The following is an 18638-nucleotide window of genomic DNA, read 5'->3' as shown; positions in this document are numbered from 1 at the left end:
GGCATCTGAGAATGAAGCAGGCCAGAGTGTGGCAGAACTAAGAGATGATATGGTGGTTAATTTCATGTCAGCTTATCAGGCCACAGCACCAAGACCATTTGGGCAAACACATCTAGGTGCTTATCCGTGAAGGCATTTGGAGAGGGGATAACATCACACCAGTGGGCTTCAGCTGATTGTCCTCTGTGATGTAGTGCTCCTTACCTTGTTTCATCTGTTCAGTCTCAATAGAAAGAAACATATAGTGGCTGGAGAGATGGCTCAGTGAGCAAGAGGGCTCATGCAGGCTTGAGGACCCAAGTTCAAAATCCCAGCACCTATGTAAACAGCCAAGTGTATGCTCCTACATATATGTGTATGTACACCACCACTCCTGGCCACACATGCTTAAAACTGTGGATATTCCCAAGGAAGACAGCATTCTGCTGATGACCAGTCCATACTTGCACTGAATGTGCCCCCACCATGTGGGCCTTTCTCAGAGACCTTAGAATTGCTTGAGGCCATGCTTGTGTGAGCCTGTTCCTTAAAATGAACACAGCAGGGACTGAAGAGATGGCTCAGCGGTTAAGAGCACGGGCTGCTCCTGCAGAGGACCCAGGTTTGATCCCCAGCACCCACAGAAAAGCTTACATTACCTGTAACCTCTGGGGATCTGCTGCCCTCTTCTGGCCTTTGAGGGCATTGCATGCATGTGGAGGCTTCAGTCTATGATCAGGCAGGCCGGTTGCTTTCCAGAATACAATGGTGGGAGCACTTTGCAGAGGAGCCAGAAGTGAAAAGGAGGGGAAGAGATGGGTGGCGGGTGTCTCATAATCCAATTTTAGGAAAAACACTTGTGTTACTAACTTCTCACACTGCTGGGTCAAAAAAAAAAAAAAAAAAGCCTAACAAGCAAAATGTTGGAAGAGTTGAATTGGGCTCCCAGCTTTGGGAGGGATACAGCCCCGCATGAGGGTGAGGGCATGGTGACAGCAGTCTGCAGCACCCCTGCAGCCAGGAATTAGGAGACAGGAAGTGAGACAGGAGCTGTAATGCCTCAAGGCCCACCCCTAGCAATCCACACCCCTCGCCCCCCAGGCTGCACTTCCTAACCCCACAGCCTTCCAAAACAGTGCCACAGGTTGAGGGATCCAAGTATTCAAACACATGAGCCCGTGGGAGACATGCCCCATTCCAACCCACACAACCCACAAGACCTAGAGCATTCCTTTTTAGTTCCCACTTCCCAATAGCACCAGACAGAGGAGCATTACCACACAGGCCTGTGGAGACCCTCTTGGTCCAAAGACAGTACCACTGTAAGCAGGAAAGACTGTGAGCAAAATGCACTTGTAACCCTTAGCATCCACCACAACACACAGCGGAGTGGGGGTGCTCCCTGCCCCCCCCAATCGCACGGCTGCCTTGGGGCTGTGGCTTCCTTTGCCCAGCACTACTGGAACATGTCACACCCTCTACTTCTCTAACCTGGGAAGGGGACTGAGTCTGGTTTCTGTTGAATGAGCACAGCTTTTGCCCTGTGGTAAAGTTGAACCAGGTGAATGAGACCTCCTGAAGATGGATGTGTGCAGCCAGCAGATCTCAACCCTACTGAAGCCGACTGTAAACCCCCAGCAGGACTGACCCCACCCACTGCCGGCTCCTGGTGCCAGGCATCCACCTGCCTTCTCTCTGGACCCTACCTCTGCTCCTTTGTTTTCAGAGTTGGGCCTCTGGGATCAAAGAAATGTCAATCACGGAGAGGACCGACTAGAGCCCTGAGCGCTGGACAGGATCCTTGGGTGACTCTGGGAGCGAGGATCAGGCTGGACCCTGCTGGGAAGACGCTTTCCAGATGCACAGGCCCCAAAAGGAGTATCCCAGGGCAGAGGGCGGTGGCCTTAGCTCTCCAGAGACAGAGGTGGGAAGTTCAGGGCTGGCTCAGCAACATGACCAGCCGTGGGAAGCAACTTCAATGAGAGGGACGGGATGCCGAGAGCTGAGAACCAAGAGCATAGTCAGGTCCCCAGCCTTTCAGATTTGTTTCTATGGGATGATGCAGGGCACCCCTCCTTAGCTTCCGTTTTTCTGAATATCTAGGGATGGGAGTAGATTCTGTGATGCCTTGTGGGCCAGAATTGATAAATCAGCACCTCCTGTCAGCCCTTGAGTATGCAGGTACAGAAGAGGGGTTCTGTCACTTGTGGGGGGCACTAGGTGTGTAGGAGCAGTCGTGTGTCACTGCAGAAGCTCCCCATGCCTGGCCCAGTTCCCCTGTGGATTCTGGCTTCAGCTGTCCCCTAGGGCCTGTCCTAAGCCCTACTTTATACAAACTGTCTGGAACTTTCCAATTCTTATCTGATGAATGCTATGCATTTGGGGTTCAATGAGGTATGACAACTCCCTCCAGGGAGTATCCAGGAGGCCCTGTCTTGTCCCTGTTGTCACCTTGTTTCTTGTTCCCTGAGGTTCTGCTGGGTTACATTCTGTGTAGGGGGTGAACTCGGCACCTTTGTCTCTCCCCGCCCCACCCTGGCAACCTTAGGAGATGCAGTGTAGTCTCTGATAGCAGCTGGGTCACTCTATACCTCCAGGTGCCCTTTGAGGGGAACAGGGCAAAGCCCTGCCACACACCTTCATTCCCCACCTCTCTGCCAGGGATACCCCGAAGCCCAGCTTAGAGCTCCTGCTACCTCCTCCTTAGCCCCAGCCAGGCCTGGCCATCGGCCTTCTGCATGCCATGCTCAGATCACAGCCACGGGGCCACAACTTTCATTTAACAGCCTTGAACCTGCTGTCCACGCACATTCATCCCAGAAGCTGGAAAAGGAGCCAGTCTTGTTTATTAGTGAGCTCAGTCAGGTTTTCAGCAGGGATTACAGCAGGAGAGAGGAGGGTGGGAGAGAGCTGCAGGAGCTGGGTGCTCCTAGGTCTCCAGGAAGGAGTACTCCAGAGCTGGGAGGGGCCCACTTAGAGCTGGAGGAAGTGGGAAATGGGACCCGGAATCCCGCAGGCCGCAGGCCGCCTCCAGAACAGCAGCTGCTCTTGGTGGTCTTCGAGGAGAGGCCGGCCATTTGCATTCTTTATATGGGGCACAGTTTCAGGGAGACCTCTAGACCTGGTGACTGTTTCTCAGGCTGAGTTCAGGGGCTAGGTGCAGAGCTTACCGACTCCAGGATGGAGTCTGGCTGGCTTCTCTCTCCGGACTTTAAAAGAAGGTCCTGTTGGGGAGAAGAAACAGACAGGGTGGACGAGCCTTGTGAATGACCCTCTGTCCGTGGCTGGCCCCACCATGGCGGCGCACAGCCCTGCTAGTCTCCAGGGGCCCCTCTCCATTGGGCTCACTCCAGCCACAGCACACAGGAGGAGAGAAGGTCGTCAGGATGGGGAGGGGCGGGGGAGGAGCAGCAGGACAGGAGCCACCTGTCAAGAGCAAGTGACCAAATGGCCATCAAGGACACGGTGGGCCAGGCCCACCGTCTTGGTGCATGAAGCATGAGCAGGAGCAGAATTTTGGGAAAATGGTAAGAGAAGCAGCTAACAAGCCCAGGCCTGGAGCTGCCCTGGCTGTGGGCTTCAGACCACAATCAACTCCAGGGTCACAGCCACCAAACACAGGACACAGACAGGGAAGCACACTCCAAAAGCTTGGCTCCCTAGTGTGCCAGAGAGAGCCCAGATCAAGGTGGGAAGGAGACCAGCGACAATGTCCCAAAGCAAGCTTGGGACACGACAGGGCACACCAAAGGGACCCACCAACCGTGGTTCTTTGGACCAGCTTAAAGAGCCCATAGGGCCTGGCTGTGCCTGAGCAGAGTGCAGGGGTTCCTGCAGGGGTCCGCATGGGGAAGGGAGGCCCCAGTGGGGAGATTCAGTGGGCCTCCACTTCCAGCCTAGTCCAGCAGGTGGGAGGCACCATTGCTCAGTGCTACCTGCTACCCTGCTCCAAGAGACTCTGAGTGTGACCCAAAGCAGGTCCCAAGGGCTCTCTGTGGGCGTCAGGACTCCCAGGTCTCCAGCCAGTGCCCCCAGCTGGGCCTTGCACATCCCCTCAAGCTCTAGTGTCCCAGCCACTGACAGCAGCCCCGAAGGAGACATTTCTGCAGGCTGCCTCTATCTCCCTTCAGATACCAGTCCAAAGAACCTGCCAGGATCATGAGCAGCACATGGCACGCGGCATGGGCAGACAGGGCCCTGCAGCTGCCTAGTCACCGTGGGCTCCAGCTGCAGGAAGAACCCGTGTCTACACACGGGCTCATGGGCTTCAAGCTGCTTTCGGACCGGCGGGGGGCTTCCGGCTACAGAAGAGGGAAGAGAAGAGCTTCACACGCAGGGTGGAGCAGGAGACAAGAGGGTTCAGTCACTGCCGGGTGAGGCTCTGCTGGACCTCTCCCTGCTCTGACTTTCCACCTCTCCAAGTCCTGCCTAGGCCCTGGATTCTAATGAGCACTGTCGATTCTTCAAGGCACGTGGAATGGAGGCTATGCTGGGCAGGTGGGTGTGGGCCAGTGTGAGCCAACACTGCTAAGGCCCGGGACTCTGTTCCTAGGTGTCTCTAGCCCAGGGTGTTCTAGGCCCCATGATTTCCAGCAGATGTGTGCCCAGGGCATCCCCTTCACTGGGTGAGGCTGGAGGAAGGTGGCTAGGATCCTGGGAGGATGGGGGTGTGTGTGTGCAAGGGCAGGGTGCCTACACACACTTACAGCTCATCGTCGTATTCCTTGGGGGGACAAACAGCAACCACAAGGTCTATCCAGTCCTGTGGAGAGAGACGGTGTGACCACAGGGCACACGGAGGGGTGGGTGATGCCTCTGCCTGGTGTTCTGTCCCACTCCTGGGCTTCACAGGCCAGGGCCAGCCAGGGCACAGTGAAAGCTGAGGTTCGCTTCTGGAGGCCCACACCCTAGGAAAGCTCTCCCCCAGAAGCAGGGCTGCAAGTTGGTACCAGGTTCCCATGTGAAACTATGGAGCAGGGCTGGGCAGCCACTCTAGAATCACACATGGACTTACAGATGTGACCCCCCCCCCCAAAGTCTGGGGTACAACCTAGGAAAGTGTACCACTGACAAGCTGCACCTGTAACCCTGAGCCATAGCAAACACAGGCTCCCTGGGCCTCACTCTTGACCTTGACACTCAGTCCCCTCAATGGTATTGGCACCATTGTTAGCCTGCTCCTCACTGTCCACCCCAGCCTTGGGTGTGCCCGCCGGCAAGTCCTGAAAGAGCACTGCCCCCTCCCCACAACGCCAAAGCTCCTAAGATTGAACTGAACCTCTCCCCGCCCCCATGGCCTCCCTCTGGGAGCACGGAATACAAGTGCTCCCTCTGTCCTGACACAGCCCTTCAGATCGCCAAAGACGGTCATCATGTTACCCGTTGGTCTTCTCGCCTCCACATCCTTTCATGTGGGTCCCAGGCCCATCTGGTCAGCTTCCTCGGCACTGAACTTAGTAGCTCAGGCTCAGCTGCCTGCACACAGCGGCACACGCTGTGTACTGCACAGCGTGAGTAGATACCTCTTACGTCGTAGTCTGTGGGAGGGTGCCCCTCAGACTGTGCGGTGCACACCCCGAGAGACTTTAAGTGGTAGCTCTGGTCCATGTGGCCTATCTGCTAAGCATGGGACAGACTGCCAGTCCCTCTTTCGTCTGCCCTCTGGTCTGTTCACTCTCGAGCAGCCCCCCAACATTCTCGATTCCCACTTAGCACACATTTAGAAAAGACCTTGGAGTTTCGGTTTTTGTAGGGGAGGGGCAGGGTAGATGGCCATGTCCAGTCTTCTGGACTTAGTTTCGTGTCACTGGCTGTTGGGACTCAAGTCTAAGCAAGAAGTGACAGTTCTCAGGGCTGTGGCCTTTCTGGTCCAATCCACTGTCTGGGCCTTGGGTACCAGCCCTGGACTGGGCCACTGCCATTTGTAAGGCCAGGCTTCAGACACCAGGGTCTGAGGCAGGTGGGGAGGGAGGAGGGAGGGGGAGGGGCTCATTCTCACCCCGCCCTGATTCCAGGCCTTCTGCAGGGCAGCCTCAGCCTCAGCCAGGGTATAGTCTGTCACAATCTTGCCATTGATGGCCATGATCTCGTCTCCTTTCACAACGCCACCTTCAGGAAGAAACAGATTGGCCACCAGGACTACTTGTAACATGTGCCTGCTTCAGGGATTTGTGTGGTTCATTCCCGTGGGACAGTGGAAGAGGCCCCGGCCTGGGGCTGAAAGCTCTTGAAAGGCAAAACAGGTCCAGTTTCTCAAGGCCCCTCCCACAGGTCTCTAGCCCCTCCCACAGGTCTCTAGCCCCTCCCACAGGTCTCTAGCCCCTCCCACAGGTCTTTAGGCTCCCCAGAGGACCACAGAGCAGTCCTTGGCATCCCAATCTGCAGACTCCTGTCTGTCTCAGGCTTTGGTCCTCTACCCCTTCACCCAAACCCCTCTGACCATGGGAGGGCCTTGTTCTAGCCTGAAGGGATCTGATCTTAGGATTTCCTGCTGCTAGCCTAGGCTCTACAAAGTGCTCCTGGGTACACAAGCCCCTCCTGGTGTGGCAGGAGCATCAGTCACAGTGGAGTTTGAGACAAGGTTTCAAAGGCTGACAGGTGAGTGAGTTGTCAGTGTGAAGCAACAGACAGCCTGGGTCCTGAGTCAATAAGTAAATGGTGGGGCCTGGATTTTGTTTAGTTTTGAAACAGAGTCTTATGTAGCCCAGGCTGGCCTCAAACTCACTATGTTGCCCTGAACTTGTGACATTCATGCTCCCAGCCTCTAAGTGCTGGGGTTACAGGCACATGCCAGCAGTGCTGGCTTATACAGTGCTGGCGATGGAACTCAGGGCTTCATACATGCCAGGCAAGCACTCGACCAGCTGAGCTGCATTCCCAGCGCCAGCAGAGGGGGTTTGTGTTGAAAGGGAAGGAAGGCATTGGGAGAACCCGTGTGTATGGGGGAGTGTTGGGAGGTCTCTGGCCCTGTGGGAGGGGCTAGGTTGGGGAAGACCTCCCTAGAGGTGCCGCTTATACTGGGCACTAAACCAAATGGCCAGTGTGCCTGTGTTCAAGTCCTGCCTACACCTTTTACCGGCTGGGGATCTTTGAGGAAGTGGCTTGATCTCAATGAGCCTCAGTTCCTAAGCTGTGAAATGAGAATATGATGGTGTGTATACCTGGGCCTTGCAAATGGGTTCCGTGGGTGAATATGAAATTCTTAGGCCTAGGGCTATGGGCCAGGTCCTTAGACTAATGCCTGATACATGACGCATTCCACTGACCACCTGCTCTACCAGGATGTGTCCCTCTGCTCTCTGCATGCTCTTTTCTCCCTGGAAGGCTCCTTTCCTTCCCAGGCTGTGGCACTCAGCTCCGTCGGCCTCACTGCATCCCACACCCCCTGGGTTCTCATGGCTTCACCCCATCATCATTCCTCACCAAGCTGTGATTCTGAGCCCATTTCTGCCACTAGCCTCGAAGTCCCTAGAGGGTAGGGTGGCATCTAGGCATGCCCGTACCATGGCACAGCCTCAGGTAATGTCTGAGACTAGCTGGATGGTTTTCTGGATGGACCAGACATTCAACAACTATGAGGCCATCTGAAGCCAGCAGATGTCTGCTCTCCTGGGGCATCTGGTATAGCCATCACACCACCCCGGAAACAGGCAAAGCCAGTGCATACTCACCATGCCGTTCAGCAGCTCCCCCTTCGTAAACAGCAGAGACGACCACCTTCCCCACGGGGGAGTCCACTCCACCCTCCAAGGCCAAGTCTAAAGACCCCTCCTGTGTGGAGGAAAGCAGGTCTTAGGTGGACACACAGACAGCAGCCTGTGGAGCACCAGGAAGTCTCTCAAAGGGCTACAGCGTGCAGGAGGCATGGGCCCATGCAGGGCAGAGGCCATGGGAGAGTCACAGGAGAAAGCAGGCCTGGGTTGAGTATGTATCCCCCACAAGGAGTGGGGAAGGGAGCAGGAACCTGCTGAGTCACCTAGGAGTAGAATAAGCAGGGGACCAAATGGCAGGGGTAGAGAAGGTTGATGACCAGCCTCCACCCCATGACCAGGTACCTTCTTGATGCGAAGAAGCCGGACGTCCTTCCCCGCAATCTGCTCTGGCGAGAACTAGAGACAGAAAACCAGAGTGGGGACAGCTGTGAGCTTGATGAAGGGTGAGAGTGTCCCTGGCCTTGATAATGGACAGACACACACACACACATACACACACACACACACACACACACACACACACACACACACACACGTGCACTTGCAGCCCCAAGGCCCAGTCCCACTGTTCTAGGCTTACTGGGATGTGGAAGAAAGAGCCTTTTGAACATGTACACATGAGGGTGTGTACACATACATACATATAGTACACACATGCATGTGCACATGTATACATATATACACACAGCACACACACCACGGTTCTCATTGAAAAGCTGTCTAAATGGAGCCTTTGCAGGAAAGAGCATCTGGGGCATTGTTGGGGCTCATTGTGTGCCCCAAGGTCCAGAATAAAGCTCTGATTCTTTATCATTCTGGGGACTGCTCCCCGAGCTGGAGAACTCCCTCTTACCATGGAGTAGGGGTCAAAGCCTTCTTCATATTTTCTGAAATCCTGGAAGCAAAGGAAGGCTTTAGGATGGAGAGAAGAGGCCCTGGAAGCACACTACAAATGCAAGCTCCCACAGGCAAGAACGGGGCACGTGGGCCAGATTCCAGGGGCCAGAGGTGAGCAGGGGATAGGACGCAGCTGTGGTCAGGGTGGGGGTAGAGGGAGGAGGTTGGCAGTGACAACAGATGGGGCGAGCAGGAAGCTGCAGGAAGCATTTGGAGGAGTGTGGCCCTGCCTCTGCTCTGGTCCACGGTGGCTGTCTGTGGCTTCAGGGATACCACTGGGATCTGGATGTCTAGGCAGTTGGTACTTGCCTCACACCAAGTCTCATTCTGGTTGGGCGGTGGTGGCGCACACCTTTAATCCCAGCACTTGGGAGACAAAGCCAAGCAGATCTCTGTGAGTTCGAGGCCAGCCTTGTCTACAGAGTAAGCTCCAGGAAAAAGGCGCAAAGCTACACAGAGAAACCCAAAGAAGTCTCTTTCTGCAGGCCTTTAGGCCAAGCTGGCCTTCTCCGCCCCCACTGGGGGCTGTGACCAGCCATAAGGGTGAAGCCACGCTTCTCCACCCGCTGCTCTGCCCTCACGGACGTCTGTCTGGCCTGGAGAACACCGCCACAAAGTGACTTGTGGAAGGCAAGTGACACTCTTCCAAGGGGAGAAGAGAGGTGGTGGTGAGCTTGGGAGCGGGTGTCTGGCCCCTCCTTGCTGATCTAGGAGGTAAGATCAGGGGGGATGGAAAGGATACACAGCTCTGGGGTCCTGGCTCAGCAGGGTTGCTGTGGTGAAAGGTCCAGACTTGGGAACAACATGGTGAGAAGTGGGCAAAGTCAGAGCAAGTGGCCCAGGAGTCACACACAGTAAACCAAGCTAGGGCACCCACTGGCCTCGGAAGCTGGGGTGCTATTCCTGAGTTAGGATCACAAAAACCACAGTGAGTCCCCACTGGAAAGTTCTCTAGGCCTCACCAAGTCCCGTGAGCAGACCAGAGATCCTGCCCCACCCAGACTGCAGCTATGAAACTCTGGGCACAAGATGAGGGCCCAGCTTCAGCAGATGGGTCCCTGGAAGTCTGCCCACACCCTATGTCCCTAGCCTTTTATTTCCAGGCCGAACCCCAACGAGGCCTTGGATCTGTCTGGCCAAGGTCAGAGACCACATCCAGGCCAGTCTCTGTATGTCAGACAGCACACAGAACAAGGGTCACAGCACATCTAAGCACCAGGGAGGTTACTAGGCAGAGTCTGGACCTGTGCCCTTGCCGCCAAGAGAGGCCTATCTATCCCTGGCTGTTCCTTCCGGAACGCTGGGCCATGCTGGCCACAGTCCCCCTTTGTGGGACTCTGAGTGCTGTTCTTAGGGATGGCTGGGTGGCAGGTCTTATGTGAATTCTGAAACTTACAAAACATTCCTGCTGGTTGCCTTAAGAGATCTACACCCTTGGTTCAGCAGATGGAGAAATGAGCAGATGAAGCCAGAGAGGTGACATTATTGCCTAAGGTCAGGAGTCAGAGGAGGAGGCCAAGGGTTTAACCGCAAGCTTGAAGCCTTATGCCTCTGAGTTGTCTCTTTTCCTTTTGAGGGCTGTTTGTGTCTCTGCTATGGGCCCTTTAGTGCCTTGAGAGGCAGGTGACGTAATGCTTGAGAGCAGATCACAGAACCGATGTCCTGGATCTAAACCCAGGGTCTGACTCTAGCAGGGACACCCGTGCATGGCTCCCAGCTTCAGCTGCACTTCTGTGGCATGGGGAAGACAGCAGCACTCCTCTGCCCCTGGCTGCTGTGAAGACCCTTGATGAATTTAGAAATAGGGCTTGGCACAGCGCACCTTCTAAGGATTAGCTGTCTCCTGTCCATCTCGGGTCCTGGGCTGTCAGCAGCCTCTTACAGACACTCTGCCTATGCCCCCCCCAACCCCACACTTCTATTCTCTGCCTATCAAATCACCTTGTGAGTGTGTGTGGGGGTGGGGGTGTGTGGAGAGACTGCTAGCCAGGTCACCTTTGATTTGGGGGTCTCTTTCATTGGTGCCAAAACTGTCAATCCAGCAGCTGGCCCTGGACGGAAGCCCCAGGATGTCGGGTAGCTAGATGGCTATCTTGTTTGACCCAACTCAAATGCCAGCAAGGAATTCCAAGTCCCTGTGAACCCCAGACAAATGGAGGAGCCAAGATGCCACTACCTCCTGTGATCTGCTTGGAGCAAGTACAGACTAAAGGAGCAAGGAGGTAGCCAGATGCCCCACCCCCACCCCTTCCTTCTCTCTTGGCCTCCAGGGTTCCCCCCCCCACTTCCTCTTTGGACCCCCAGAGGGAAGAGTGGCCATTCTGCTGGTGACCTTCTCAGTCAGTGCTTATGCTCTGAAAAGCCACGGGTCCCCTTTCGGTGGGTGTGTGGGGAAGGGAAACGACCCAATGCTGTCCTGAGGCTTCCCAGCAGGTGGTACTTGGGGTACCTTGAAACCGCCAGGCACTGACGTGGAGAAGGAGGAGTCAGGCACAGTGAGACAGTGGGGGAGGACCAGACACACAGGACTACTAGACACACAACTACCATGCGTGTCACTGTACTTGTCTGAATGCTGTCTGATACACCACCATCCTCTTCAGCATCTCCTGCGGCTGCCAGGAATAAAAAACAGTTCCCCACAGGATGTTAAACACAGGTATTGTCTGCCCCCTGGTGCCAGGCCCTGGGGCTGCCAGCCTGAGGCTACCTTGTTCCTCCCCAAATAGACTTATGTTAGGGGAGCACTCCAGGCTTCCCATGCAGCAGCTGCTGTGAAGCTGAGCAGACACCACTCATTATGAACCAGACATCACAAGTGGTCTCAGCAGGCTGGCCCAGAGCACGACCTTTGCCCTTTGGGGGAGCCGACAGGACAGCTAAAGCTCAAAATTAGAACTGGAGTGCCCTACCCTGACATTTGGGTAGGGTTTCCTCGAGGGGAATACAGTTCTGCCATGGCTGTGCTCCCACTGTGGGAGGCCAGTCAGAGGTTGGATCCCTGTGGGGTGCCTGTGAGCCCCAGCTCCCTTTGCTGTGGGGACCGGGGACAGCAGACCTTTCCCCCAGGGCCACACTCAGGACCTGGTCCTAGTGAAGATTGAGAAGCATCTGCTTTGGCCATTCTCCCGGTGAAGGGTGCTGCATGCCTGGCCAGACAGTCCTGGCATGCAGGTCAAGTCCAACACAATCTCTTAGGCTCTGGTAGTAACGGTAAGACCATGGCTTTGGTGTTCCAGAGCCTGGGGGTAGGGGGCAGTCCAGGATGTGCCAGGGACAAACAACACCTCTCCACACAGCTTCCTCAGCTGTGAACAGGGATGGTGGGAGCCATCTGAGACCGCACAGAGCCTGACACACGGCAGCCCCGAGTCTTAAGTATTAACACTGTGATTTGTGTTCACTATGGTTTGTGTGTATATGCACATATGTGTGCATGTGCATGTGTGTACACATGCATGTACATGTACATGGAGGTCAAAGGACAACCTCAGGCGTCATTCTTCAGGTACCACCCACCTTATCTTTTGAGACAGGGTCTCTCGGTGACCTGCAACCCACCAGCAAGCCCCAAGGACCCGCCTGTCTCTGTCTCCTCTATACTGGGATTACATCACTGTCCAACGTTTTAAAAAGTGTGGATTCTGGGGGTTGAACTCAGGCTCTTGTGCTCACACAGCAAACACTGCACCAGCTCAGCCATCTGCCCAGACTCAACACTGTCATAAAGATGGAGCTGCAGGCTATGTAGTCAGAGAACAGGAATTCCACTGGCCAGGTTCATGCCTGCTGCAAAGCACAAAGATTCATCTCTCGAGCAAGAAGGTGACAAGATGGCTGATCTGACTTTGTGTCATATCTCACTTCCCTTCCATAGGTGTCAAAACCCGGGCAAGAGGATACTGGCTTGCTGCTCTAGAAACACCTCCAGGCGGGGTGGGGGTGCTAAGGGGCTTACCAGGACCTCGGATTTCACAGCTGGCCTGTAGATGAAGTTGGGTTCCTGGTGAACCATGACAGGCTTGGAGATGGTAGACACGCCAGGGCCTCGTGGAGGCTGTGGGCTTGGGCAAAATGTCTAGAGGGGTTAGTTTAAGAGAGACCCATGTGAAATCATGGTGAATGTGGCCAGGGATAGCCATGGCACTTCTACAAACGTGCAAACCACTCCCATGCACCCAGCCAGCCGGATTCAGCTGCCCTGACAGAGGTCTGGGGTAGGCTCTTCTCACAAACAGAATTCCACTGCCTCAGTGTGGCTAGTGGCTCTAAGAATAAGCCACTGTCACTTAGAGGGCACACTTTCAAGGCTCCCTCACACTGCTCGGTCGGTCACTCAACATTCCCTTCCTTCAAAGACTCTCTCCCTCCTCTGTGGAGTGAGTGACGTGAGGAGCTGTGGTTCCCAGTGTCTAGGCACGGTAGACAAAAGCCCTGGGTGAGGACAGGGCAGAGACAGGCCGCTCTGGGACTGACAATACTTGTTCTAACCACGTGATCACATCACTCAGTAAACTATCTCTCATCAAGGCACAGCCCTGTCCCCAAACCCTTTGACGGGTCCTCAGAGAGTATCAACACCCCCCGGCCTGACTCCCAAAGCCCTTCGTGAGATTCTCTATCTTCCCTTTTTCTTTTTAAAGATTTATTTTTATTTTTATGTGCATTGGTGTCTGCATGCATGTCTGTGTCAGGTCCCCCGGAACTGGAGTTACAGACAGTTGTGAACCACCATGTGGGTGCTGGGAGTTGAACCCCGGTCCTCTGGAAGAGCAGCTGGTGCTCTAAACTGTTGAGCCGTCTCTCCAGGCCCTGCCTTCCTTCCCAGACTCTTCCCACTGCCCCACTTCAGCTTCGAAGACGTCAGGATCTGCCGCCTCGAAGCCTTCGCTCCTCTGCTCGGCCAGCTTTTGTAGCCTAGAAATCACTGCCGTTCTCAGATCTCCTCTCCCCAGTCCCACGCACCCCGGGACACCTGTGGGTCATCTCTTCACCCTGTTTCCTACTAGACTGTCCTGGGCAGGGACTACGGCTGCCTGTCTAATGGCGGGTCCGGTGCCTAGCAGAGTGTCTAGCATATGGTAGGTGCTTCACAAACACGTGTTGACTGGATATATGAGTAACTCAATGAGTATCTCCTCCTCCCCTCCCCTCCCCTCTCTTCTCTCCTCCTCCCCTTCCCTCCCCTCTCCCCTCCTCTCTTCCCCTCCCCTCCCCTCTCCTCCCCTCCCCTCTCTTCTCTCCTCCTCCCCTTCCCTCCCCTCTCCCCTCCTCTCTTCCCCTCCCCTCTCCCCCTCCCCTCCCCTCTCCCCTCCCCTCCCCTCTCTTCTCTCCTCCTCCCCTTCCCTCCCCTCTCCCCTCCTCTCTTCCCCTCCCCTCTCCCCTCCCCTCCCTCTCTCCCTCCCCTCCCCTCTCTTCTCCTCCTCCCCTCCCCTCTCCCCTCCCTCCCCTCTCTCCCTCCCCTCCCCTCTCTTCTCTCCTCCTCCCCTCCCTCCCTCTCTCCTCCTCCCCTCCCCTCCCCTCTCTCCTCCTCCCCTCCCCTCCCCTCTCTCCTCCTCCCCTCCCCTCCCCTCTCTCCTCCTCCCCTCCCCTCTCCCCCCTCCCCTCTCCTCTCCTCTCTCCCCCTCCCCTCCCCTTCCCTCTCCTCTCCCCCCTCCCCTCCCCTTCCCTCTCCTCTCCCCCTCCCCTCCCCTCCCCTCCCCTCTCCTCCCCTCCCCTCTCCCATGGTTCTGAAGCCTCTCTCAGGCAGGTGCTGGGATGTCAGGCACACACAGCGCCCGTGTCTACTACCTGAGGCCTGCTAGTGGGTGGGATGACCATGCAGACATGCTGTCACCCACACACTGGAGACCTGCAAGGGGCACACAGGTGGAGAACTGGCTAGATGACAGAGGCCAGCGTGATGGAGCAGTTTGGAGTCAAGGACAGCTCTGCATTCCTGTCACTTGAGATATTTATGGTCCAGTCCTTTAAGGTTCCTTGTGTGGGGACCTGAACTTTCCTTCGCTCTGATCAAGAGTCCTTAGAAAGTTAGAGAGTGGAACCTGTCTTGAATCTTGACACAGTGTTTGCTGAGATGATCTCCCATTCACAGTTTTGTTCTAAATTACTTCATTCTAATTTACTTGGACTAGGAACTCTTAACAGCAATACTTATTGTCTGATGAGTACTGACCATGCACCTGCCACTCAGAACGCCTCCTATAGGGTGGAGATGTAGCTCGACCAGTAGAGTGCCTGTTTGGTACCCACAAAGCCCTAGGCTCAGTCCCCAGCAGGCAGATATCACATGCCTGCAAACCCAGAACCATGGAAGCAGGTATAGTAGAGGTTTAAGGTCATCTCTGGCTACATGAGGAGTTCTAGGCCAGCATGGGCAACATGAGACCCTGTTTATTTTTATGGTTATTTGTAAGGTTTTTGTTTTGTTTTGGTGTCTCACTCTGTAACCCAGGCTGTTCTGAAACTCATGTGTAGCTCAGGTTGTCCTCAAATTCAGTGGTCCTCCTGACTCAGCCTCTGCATTACTGGGATTACACCTTTGATCCATCATGCTGCCACTCCCCCTCTGTGTATTAACTTGTCTAGTTCTTGCAGTGGGTGCCACTTGCATCCCTGGTTTACAGACCAGGATGTCCAAGCTCCCATAGAAGGAGTAACAGGGGCCCGAAGTCGTTTAGCCAGGGAATGGCAGATCAAGATTCCAGACTACAAGGTCTGACTTATTGTCTCTCTGCCACCCTTACATTCCTTGCTGCTCAGATGTCCTTCCTCTGTCCTCCATCGTATTGTATCCCTCAAGGCTCAGCCCTAAGCCCCAGTGAGGCAGAGGGATCCTCAGATGGAGCACTTAGCTGTGCTAGCTTAGAGACCAGCCCTATATCTGAAGCTGCTCTCCCTTCAAATGTCAAATTCCTGGAAGGGAGCTGTGCCGGCCTCATGGCACCTTCTCCAGCTCTGCCCCTATCTACTTCTTACACCAAGAGGTTCAAGGCATGAACCTGGTGCTTGGTCTCAGAATCAGACTTGTTAAGGAAAAGCTACTGCCCACCCTTTGGGGGTCACTCACAGAGAAGGATGGGACCTTCTTGGCAGACTAACACAGTCTCCTAAACCTGATGGCTGCTTTGGCTCTGGAGAGATGTTCCCAGAGTGAAGAAACATCTCTCTCCCTATCTGAGCTGCAGGAATCAAGTTCCTCATCAGAGGACCCCAGGATTCCAGTCCCTCTGTGACCCTCCAGCCGGGAACTGTCAGCAGTCAGCATTAGGAACCTGGACTCCCCTGAATGATCAGAGTACTAAATCCACTCTCCCTTTGGGAACTTGAGTAGAGGCTGATGAAAGCCATTGTTGGGGTACTGCCCATCACCTCCAACACCTCACCCCAGCGGACAGAAGCCTCCTCTGCTGAGTCACGAGCCTGGCCATGAGCTGCTGGGATCAAAGTCTCACATGGTCCTCAGGGATTAGTTCTTCTAAAGCAGTCTTTGGCTGAAGATCAAGCGATGGGAAATATGTCTTTCTGAAAATACCACCGCTCAATCTCTCAACATCCAAGAAAAACATTCCTCATCTTTTCATAGCAAATTTGAGAATTTCTAAGAACTTTCTCATCTTCAGAGTGTTTGGGCGGTGGCCAGAGTGTCTGGGTATCACACACCAAGACAGTGTCACTGACTAGTGCTGTGGAAAAGGGTGCTGTGATGTCCTAACACTACCCTGGGTAGTTATCTTTTTATTTTCAGAGCTAGGTAACCCCCTCAGCTTCCCCCATGTCCCGTTCTCCTGCTAAACCAGGGTTCACTTCCCACTAAAGAGGCTTTCTCACTTACTATAATGATACAGCTGGCCATTCATCCACACAACCAGAAAGGCCCACACTGCAGGTCACCAGCCTTCACTAGCTCAGGAGCTAAGAGGACAGTGACACTGACCCGACACACTGCTGCTCATTTCATGGTCACGGCAATTCACCACGTCAACACAGGACTTCAACACCAGTAGAAAGCACACCCATGCAGGACAGGACAGCACACCTGCGAAATGGGGAGAGATGATGTTTCCTCCTGTCTCCACTCACTGGAGCAGTGGAGGGCACAGGAAACAGCACCCACACCCCACTTGGTTTGCAAGCACAACATGCGGAATGAGGTGGTACCTTTGGGGTGGGTGAGAAGCTCTGCTCGGGGCTGGGGGAGCTGGTGGGCTTCCCACTGTGGGTGTTTGCCTCCCAGTCATCAGCTGGATGGCCTGGGTCCCCAGTGCGGAAGGGGTGGTTGCCCAAGGCCTCCTCCAGTGCTGAGGGCAGTGGGCGAGCAGGAGTGAGGTCTTGAGTGGGAATGGATGGAGGGGGAGGAATGGGAATCGGGGGTGGAGTGCGCTGCACCCAAGGAGAGGATGAGGCGCTCATGTGACCTGATGAGGGAAGCACAGGTGGGGCAGGGACCTTGGAAGGTGGGTTGATGGGTGGAGGGTGGGGCATCACAGGCAAGGCCGAGGGAGTCTTGGGAGGATAGTAGAACATGTCCAGAGGGATGTCATCCAAGTCAGTGGTGTGGAGGTGGAGCCCACCGGCGAAGCGTCTCAAGGGTGGGGCCAGAGGAGACACAGAAGGTGGGGGAGGTGGGGGGCCTGTGGTCATCTGGGGGCAAAGAAGCTCTGTCACTGTCAACTCCATGGCAGACCAACAACAACATTCTGATCTGTTTCTTTTGCTGCTAGAGGCCCATCACTCAGACCAAAACAGTGGGTGCTGCCACCCAGCTCCCCAGCCAAGGAGAGGCTCGAGCTATGCCACCTGGGCATGATTAGACAGTTTACCCTCTAGAGCGGGACACATTTGAGCGTGCAGGCGGAGCCCCGGTACCACAGCAGGGACAACAGGCCCAGTGGGGACTGTCTCAGGACAGAAGGGATTTGTGGTTACTCGAAGATAAATTCATAAATACAGACTGGTCTTCCCGCCCCAAGAGGAGACAGGAGGTGGTGGGGCTGTCAGCGCTGGGCTGTAGACGGTGAAATGTACGCCGGTGTGGGTGGTGAGGATCACCAATGGCCATCACGCCTCCCACTGTCCTCAGGGTGCACTGTTCTAAGGGAGGGTCCATGCGAAAAGAAGCTTCTGTTACCTCAGCAATCTCATTCTCAGCAGAGGAGATCTGCTGGAGGCGGGTCTGACAGAGCCTCTCCACCCAATACTGAGTCTTCTCCGATTCCTCAAGGTCCTCCCGCTCAGTCTCAGACACCTGGGACCCGGGGCCAGTGTCCAAAGGAGAGGACAAAGGGCACACTGAGCCACGTGGGCAGTAACATACAGAGGCACTGCTCTAGCCCCCCCCCCCCCCCCCCCCCCGCCCCAGTACAGACTGGCATGTCAGCATCTAAAAAAAGAACCAGGCCTCCACCACCCGGACTTGAGAACAGAAGTTAGGAAGTAGAGGCCGTGATGTCAGGGTGACAACAAAACCTGCAGGCTTCATGAACTTCCTGATGATACTGGCTCCCCAGATCCACATCACCCCGAGGCTCCTGGAGTTCTTTCGAAGCCTCTCTGCCCCTTCTATGGATTTAACGTTACTCTCACTTCCCCGCAGGGCTGCTCTGTCCTCAGAAATGCAAGTTCAATCTTATTCTTCATTTTGAAGCTAATCTATTCTTAGAGCCAGACCTAATACACTTCACATTTCCTAGGACTTCTCCGGTTTTATAATCTAATCAGCCTGCCATTGTGATTCATGGGAGCATTAAGGAGAAGCAGAAAGAATATTGCCTGCAGTCAGGAAGTTCAGGCCAACCACCTCACTCAAGACACAGAAACCTCTCGTGCTGTGAGAGTACTATTGGCATGGTTAGTCTGAGGTATATTCCCAGGTTATAGAGGTCTAGCCTCAGACATATTGTGTTGATGGGAGCAGCCTGAGACTCTAAGCCTGACTTACTGGAGATAATTTCAAACTTCACATCTATACTAAAAGGTTGGACCCTATATGCCGAGAGCCATGCCGCTCGGTAGGGAGAGCAGACATGTGAGTGGAAGGCTACCCAGAGT

General features: G+C 54.9%; 1 protein-coding gene across 1 annotated transcript in view; it reads right to left on the bottom strand.

The window, feature by feature from the left end:
* Window positions 1-4194: 4194 nt before the first annotated feature.
* The window catches only part of Ush1c (USH1 protein network component harmonin), a 44165-nt gene continuing 29721 nt past the window's right edge, over window positions 4195-18638 (bottom strand). Inside the window, exons 17-26 of the mRNA XM_036202375.1 lie at window positions 17719-17835; window positions 16749-17231; window positions 12547-12666; window positions 11153-11203; window positions 8545-8586; window positions 8034-8087; window positions 7650-7749; window positions 5978-6087; window positions 4686-4741; window positions 4195-4280 (exon numbers count right to left, since the gene is read on the bottom strand). Of these exons, the coding sequence (XP_036058268.1) occupies window positions 4247-4280; window positions 4686-4741; window positions 5978-6087; window positions 7650-7749; window positions 8034-8087; window positions 8545-8586; window positions 11153-11203; window positions 12547-12666; window positions 16749-17231; window positions 17719-17835 (1167 nt within the window). The 3' untranslated portion in view covers window positions 4195-4246. The remainder of the gene's footprint in view (window positions 4281-4685; window positions 4742-5977; window positions 6088-7649; window positions 7750-8033; window positions 8088-8544; window positions 8587-11152; window positions 11204-12546; window positions 12667-16748; window positions 17232-17718; window positions 17836-18638) is intronic.

Source organism: Onychomys torridus, chromosome 1 (genome assembly GCF_903995425.1).
Source record: "Onychomys torridus chromosome 1, mOncTor1.1, whole genome shotgun sequence".
NCBI lineage: Eukaryota > Metazoa > Chordata > Mammalia > Rodentia > Cricetidae > Onychomys > Onychomys torridus.
The sequence above is the reverse complement of the archived record's forward strand: the minus strand, read 5'-3'. Positions and strand labels throughout refer to the sequence as shown.